Source organism: Pinus tabuliformis, chromosome 2_1 (genome assembly GCF_031772625.1).
Source record: "Pinus tabuliformis cultivar Carrire ecotype Pingquan chromosome 2_1, CPIR1, whole genome shotgun sequence".
Classification (NCBI taxonomy): domain Eukaryota; kingdom Viridiplantae; phylum Streptophyta; class Pinopsida; order Pinales; family Pinaceae; genus Pinus; species Pinus tabuliformis.
The window spans coordinates 427,023,470-427,031,256 of NC_142299.1; the positions used below are offsets into that span (position 1 = coordinate 427,023,470).

General features: G+C 39.8%; 1 protein-coding gene across 1 annotated transcript; it reads right to left on the reverse strand.

The window, feature by feature from the left end:
• Positions 1 to 1,411: 1,411 nt before the first annotated feature.
• Positions 1,412 to 2,245, reverse strand: LOC149200721 (uncharacterized). Its single transcript, XM_089401045.1, has one exon. It carries the CDS (start codon positions 2,243 to 2,245, stop codon positions 1,412 to 1,414), a length of 834 nt encoding a protein of 277 aa, XP_089257171.1.
• Positions 2,246 to 7,787: the final 5,542 nt, after the last annotated feature.

Sequence of the window (7,787 nt, forward strand, 5' to 3'; positions counted from 1 at the left end):
GTTTAGGAATTCAGGGGCTTGGAGCCAGAAGGACTCGAACCAGAAGGGTCTCCTTTTGCTCTGATTATTTAAGGCTATTTCCAACTTTATTGGCCAGTGATCCGACCCTGCTGAGGGTAGGATGGAGGCTTAATAGAAGATACCTAGCTCAATTATGGGTTCTGAAATGAGGAATCTATCCAGTCTGGAAGTTATCTGTTTGGAGCCACCTCTTCTGTTGTTCCATGTGTATTTTCTGTTGATGGTTGAGATATCTACTACTCTTAATTCTGTCTGCACTTCCCTGAATCTTTCCATTTTTGTGTCTTCCCTACTTATTCCACCTTTTTTCTCCTCTCGAGAAGCAATTAAGTTGAAGTCCCCAGCCAGGATCCATCTCTGTTCCTGGTGTAAACTTCAGAGCTTAGTTAGCTGAGTGAGGAACAGGTCTCGGTCTGCACGGGTGTGGGGCCCGTAGACAGCTGAGATTGCAACCCATTCATTTTGACCTATTAGTCTGAATCTCCCAATGAGGATTCTTGGCATTCCTATCCACCAGTCAGCTAGGAATTCAGCTGGGTTCCAGAGGATAGCTATTCCTCCGACACTACCTTTGGGGTCTATAGTGACATGGTCATATCTTGGTTTTATTTTGTTAAGGATTTCCTCCATTTTTTGTCCTGGGATTTTGGTTTCTTGGAGAAGCATGATCTGTGGTTTGTCTTGTTTGAGTCATGCTGCTAAATATCTATGTTTTCCTTTACTATTTAGGCCTCTCATATTCCAGGAGGTCAAGATCATTGATTAACTTGAGAGAGGGTTTGGAACACCGCTGAAAGCGGTACTACTTTCCCAGTGTTGACTAGGGTTTCTCCCATAAGCTGTATGGATTCCTTGATGTTTTTTCTTCCTCTTTTCTTTTTTTTCCCCCTTTATTTTGACCAGTCTGATCTAATTTGGTTTCTTTTTGAATCTCTTGGTTCTCTGCTGATGAGGCTTTGTCTTTCTCTAATTTGGTTTTGTAATGTTGGAAGGTTTCAGTATACAGCTTCTTTTGATCTTCGGGGATAAACCTCTCGTCCAGGTTCTTCCATTCGTGTAACAGATTTTCCAACACTTCCTCTTCTTGGCTTAGGTCCTCCTTGCTGGACTCCTGGTCTGTCTCCATCTGTTCTGTTTGTTCCTCTGTTTCCTTCTCCTGTTCATGTGTCTCACTCGAGGCCTTTCTTTTGGCTAGGATCCTGTCACTAGATTCACTGTAGTCTGAGCCTTTATCTTCTAGCTGTTCCATGTGCTGATCTTCCTCATCCTCATCTACCTGCAATATAGAAAAACTGTTTGGTTTCACTGTGTCGGGTTGTTTATCTTTCCTATCTTTCTGGGGGGGTTCCTTGTTGGGTTTCTTTTTGTTTCTCACTTCTTGGAATTCCTCCTATTCCGACTCTCTCTTGTTTCTTTGGGGACATCTGGCTTCTTCATCCTCTCGGGTTAATGGGCATTCCTTTGCGAGATGACCATGGGTGTGGCATCTGTGACACCTGAACAGAATATGCTCATAGTCTATGCTTTGCTGCCAGATCTCTTCATGGTATTCAAGCTCTATAGTGTCGGGGATGGGGTTTGCTAGGTTCATGTAAACACAAATCCTGGCATATGAGGTGTATTTACCCTTCTTAGTGGTATCTGCTATCTTCACGAAGCTTCCTATTGAGTTGCCTATTCCTTCCAGAATGTCCGGGTCCCAAAAGTCTATGGGAAGCCCAAAAAGACAGACCCAGATAGGAGCAGCCAGAAAGGTTTCTTTGTCTGGGTTATAACAGTCTTCCGAGAAGCATAAAAATAGACCGGAATTATTATCAAAATAAGGGCCATTATCAAAGACCTGTTCTCTATCCTTCAGGTTAAAGAAGATTACCGTAAAGAAGCCTTTCGCTCCCAGCTTGAGCTCGATGTGTCCTTGAGGCTGCCATTTCTGCTGTATCCACTTTGTGAGTTCCCTTTCCGACGGCCAGACTCCGACGAACTTGCATATAAGGGCGTGGTCTCTCATGTAACTTCGGTACTTTTCTAGCTTGTTCGCTGGGATGACATATCTAGGTTTTTCTGTGGTACATGGTAGACATTTCCCTCTTCGGCTTGATTGTCGGGCCGCTCTTAAAACTGGTCCCGTGCTCTTCCGTTCCTCTGACTCCTGGTTGCTTTGCCTGTCACCTGCCGCCACTTCTTGGTAGGAGGGGATCTCTCCCCTCCTGACATTTTCTGTCATTCCTTTTCTGCTCTAGCCATTGTCAGTTGTGCTAGACTAGACTGCTTCGGTTGTCTTCGCTCTCGTCCCAGCTTCCTTAGGTTTTCACCGCTTTGCCGCCATTAGGGTTCGGGTTGCAGAGCTCAGCATCATAACTTCTCATTTAACACCATATGGAAATAAAAAATTTTATTTCAAGATACGATGCAAACATCAATTATATAAACTGTCTTAAACAATTATTCAAAATCACTCATATTTTATTGCACACCATCAAAATTCATATCTTCAGATGACTGACTGGATGCTGACGAAGATGTTCCATGTTCTTCTCTTTCATCAACTAGTGCCCCATCTGAGTCCACATGCATGCCCACCATTTCAGGTTTCAAAATTCTTCTAGATCTATGACTGGTTTTAGAAGACTCCCATATCAACATTGTTCCTTCTAGTAACAACCTTTTCAAAATCTCTATCATCTTGAAGCGAAGAGTTCCTCTCTTTGTTAAATTGAAGTCATAAACAAGTAAGTCAACATCCTCCAATTTTAATATGTTTGTGTGGTGGCGATTTATATTTGTACCCTTTCTTTTTCTCTTTCCGCCATTTTTTTTCTCAATTACCATCTCTGGCTTATACACACCATTGAATGGGTGTGTATTTGTGGCATACCAATGTACTTCAACACCTGTAACATCCTCATTTTTTGTAAAGACCTTTATAACTTTAGCAACCCAGAATGGATAGCCATTGGGATCTCCATCTGCTAGCACTGCGATCATGCAACCCTCCTTAATATCCTATACTGAACCCCTGTAAAGGTATTCCATGGCTCCACATTGTGCACTAGATATTTTGGAACCAATATACATCTCTCTTTCCTCTGCCTGTGAAGAATTAATAATACCTTGAGATTGTTGCTGTTCAACAATGTTTATTTCGTCATGTTTATTTGACACATTTTTTGGCCAAATAAATGGATTTTTCAAAGGTATATCTTCATTTGTTGTTGTTGAAATGATATCACTTTTATTATTGAAAAATGACTCCCACCAAACTGAATCAGCAATGTCAAAGTACTCATATATATATATATATCTAATACTTTTTTTAATTTCTTCTAGGCAATTAGAATAATTTATATCTCTATTTTGTCCGCGTGCATTATGAACTTCACCAACTCATTGTAATAAAAATATTTTTGATGCAAATATTGGATGATCTGGAATGAACTTCAAAAATTGCAAACCTGATGACGGTGCCCATTCTGCAGTAGTTGAATACTTCTTGCCCCATATTAGTTGTTTCCCATCAATTTTTTTGATACGAAATTGATGTTGGAAGCTAATGTCATTAAGCTGTTCAATGCATTTCCCCTCACCATATGATCCCAGAATAAACCTTCGCATGTCAACAGTTTCTTCCAACACATCAAAAGTAGGCTCTGGCGTGTATGATTTCTTAATACATTCAATTAATGATGGCAAGCTCCCAACTTCCTTCCTCCTCAATGTGACTGAAAAATGACTGAACATCTGATCAATATGGTCATGAGTGTGCCCAACAAGAAGGAAACCAACCATTACCTTTTGAAAAATTCTCAATTCAACAAGCATGTTTAGATATCCAAAAATAGCTTGATTTTTGTTTTCATGGCAAGTGTTGTCCAATTGTAGATACAAAACTTCAGGAAGATTACTAGACCAATGAGAAAGCACAACATGAATTATGGTTATGGTCAGATTTGCATCATTATGAATATTTGGAGTTGTGAAGTACACCCTTGGCAACATTTTCCCATTGAAGACCATACAACCGACCAAGTGATACTGAATAAAATTTTCCTAATATAAATTTTTGGGTGTGTGAACAAAATGTGGTAAAAGTGTTTTCTTCTGGTCCATACCATCAATTGTCAAACCCGAATATTTATTTGAATTATCATAACACTTATTTCAATGCTTGTACAACTTTTTCCTTTGATTTTTTTGTTGTTTGCAATGCTCCTGAAGTTCTTTGACAATTGAATCTACACAACATAAAAGAAAGCCATTAAGAAATATGTTTTCATAGTTAATGACTATACAATTTTAAAAGTTAAAGTTATGAATGCTTACCTCGTTATGACCCTTCACATTTGTCCCTTTTTTATTTAAGAGAAGCACATGTACTGCAAATCCACATCCTTATCTTCTTAGGAATACAGACATTTTTGAATTCTTTCTTCCATACCTTCACAAAATATTGATATGTAATAAACCGGCCATGTCCCTCAGCACCTTCTACATATTCTTTGTACAAGTTGTAGATTTCTCGTCTTGAAAAATTATCTGGAATATGTATTGTATCTCTATTTTGCATACACTCTCCATGCTTTGAAAAGAAATCTTTCATCCATGACATTGCAGTATTTGATAATGGCCCAAACTGTCTTTTATGACGTACTTCTGAATAAAATGTGGGATCCTTTTCCAAATTTTCTTGAATTCTTGAGAGACGAAAATTCCCAATCGAATGAAACATTTTTAATGCCTTTCTATAGATAAATAAAGTCCTAATATGATAATCATAACCTGACAATGTAGATTGCATGCACCCAACTAAATATGAATTTTGCATGCTTTTATTCATTGACAAATATCTCTTCCTGCTCTCTAATGCAAATTTGAAATCCATATGTTTCAAGCAATCTTTTTTGCAACATTCACTTGAAATGAGAGCACTAATAGAACTTATTCTCATTAGATATTATGCTCTAGCCCTTGTATAACTTGAACATCTTGCATTGATATGAAAGGGTCTCCTCCTACTCCTCGATACAATATTTCTTGGCAACATCTCCATCATTGGATCATCATTTGTATAAGGATTTTCATCATCATTAAGAGGAATGTTATCCACACTATGATCAACTGTGCTTTTCAAATATTGACTTGGAGGATATTCTTCATCTTCTCGTCTTCAGTGCTACTATCATAGTCCTTAGAATTCAGACTGAATGGAAAATTAGACTCGATGTTTATTGGATATTCTTCCCCATGTGCATTGTCAGTGTTTCTCTCATAGTCCATAGAATTAGGACTTCATCGAAAATGTGATTGTTCACTTACTGAAAATGCTACATCCTGTCCTTTGTCACTGCTACCTTTATACTCATTAGAATTAGGACTAAGTGCATCATCTTGTCCTTCATCACTACTACTCTCATAGTCGTTAGAATTAGGACTAAGAGAACACCGTGACACTCCATTCTTTTGAAATTCATCATCACGCTCTTCATCACTGCTGCTCTCATAGTCCTTAGAATTAGGACTAAGAGGACACTGTCACACTCCATTCTTTTGAGATTCATCATCACACTCTTCATCACTATTGCTCTCATAGTCCTTAGAATTAGGACTAAGTGGACACCGTGACACTCCATTCTTTTGAAATTCATCATCATGCTCTTCATCACTGCTGCTCTCACAGTCCTTAGAATTAGGACTAAGTGGACACCGTGACACTCCATACTTTTGAAATTCATCATCATGCTCTTCATCACTACTTCTCTCATAGTACTTAGAATTAGGACTAAGTCTACACTTTGACACTCCAATCTTTTGAAATTTGTTATCTCGCTCTTCATCATTGTTTCTCTCATAGTCCTTAAAATTAGGACTAAGTGGACACCGTGACACTCCATTCTTTTGAAATTCATCATCATTCTCTTCAACACTGCTGCTCTCATAGTCCTTAGAATTAGGACTAAGTGGAGACTGTGACACTCCATTCTTTTGAACTTCACCATCATGATCTTCATCACTGTTGCTCTCATAGTCCTTAGAATTAGCACTAAGTGGATACCGTGACACTCCATTTTTTTGAAATTTGTCATCATGCTCTTCATCACTGCTGCTTTCATAGTCCTTAGAATTAGGACTAAGTGGAATCTATGACTCTTTATTTATTTTAAATTCTCCATCCCCTCTTTCATCAGTGCTTCTCTCATAGTCCTTAGGATCAGGACTAAGTGGAAGAATTGACTTTCTATTCATAGTGGAATAATTCCCGCTATATTCATCAATATGAATAGAGTTGTTACGAGATGAAGATGTTGATGCTGTACAAATCGAAACTTCACTATCAGAACAATCCATCCCTTTCAAATAGAATATGTTGAATGATACAAATGGAGAGTCTCCTAAAGATATTATATAGCTTAGAGAATGAAATTTTCCCTCCAAAAAGTTTCGCGAAAATATTTCCCTCCAAAAAGTTTGTTAGATTTATTTCCCTTCATTATTTTATTCTACAATTTATTGAAAAATGTAAACTAAATTTTTTTATGAAATAAATCATTAAAGTTAAAATTGTAAACTACAACTTCTACCTAAATTATTATAATAGTTAAAATATATAATATTTACTAAACAATTGAATGTTTTTTTAATTTTTATAGTAAATTCTAAAACAAATTAATCCCACATTCACCCAGCTGTAAAACAATTCCATAATTTTCGCTTTAGCATATTTTCCTTTGTCACCATAAAAAAATTAACATGTTAATTTTTTTTTTAAAACAAATTAATCCCACATTAACCGTATGGTAAAACATCTCCGTAATTTCACCTATATAAAAAATTCCATTATCACTATTACTCACATCACATTAAGGTTTTTTGAGGTTCGTTGAAAGACTTGGAATGAATTTGTGGAGCAGTGAAATAGATTTTTTTTTTTTTTTTTTTAATTAAAACTTTTTGCAAACCAAATTAACCAATACATCTGTCGTGAGCATGGTGGGCCTAATAAAGCTCACAACGACCAAATGGGCCGGTAGGTTAGGGGTGATGAGCATGGCTAGCCCGCTTGACCGTCGGGTGGCAGGGTGATTCTTGGAATCGCCTGCCACCCCGTGGGCGGGAGGGCCGCCGGGGTGGCACGGGGTGGGGCTATGGCAACCCCCCCCCTCGCGCCACCTCGGAGGCCTGCTCACCCGCGGGGTGGCGGGCTACTAGCGTGGCGCGGGGGGGCTTCTACCATATCTCCCCATATTGATCTGCTTCTCCGTCTTCAATCTACCCCTCGAGGGGGAGGCTGAGGGGTAGATTAAAGACAAAGAAGGAGATCAATGTGGGGAGAAATGGTAGAAATTGTTGCCACAACCCTCTTCGCGCCACCTCGCCTGGCGGGCCACTCGGGTGTTGCAGGGGGGAGGCTATGGCAGTCCGCCCATTCCACCTTGGCAGCCACCCCGCGGGGGGGCTAGCCATTGGGGTGGCACAGTGGGAGGCTATGGCAACAACTTCTACCATTTCTCGCCACATTGATCTCCTTCTCCATCTTCAATCTACCCCTCATCCTTCCCCCTGAGGGGTAGATTGAAGATGGAGAAGGAGATCAATGTGGCAAGAAATGGTAGAGGTTGTTGCCACAGCCTCCCCCCGCGCCACCGACAGGCGATTCTCGAAATCACCTGCCACCTCGCGGGCAGGCGGGCCACTAGGGTGGAGCGGGGGGAGGGGGGTTGGCTGCCACAACCTCTCCTCCGGGCCACCTTGGTGGCCCGCCCACTCGCGGG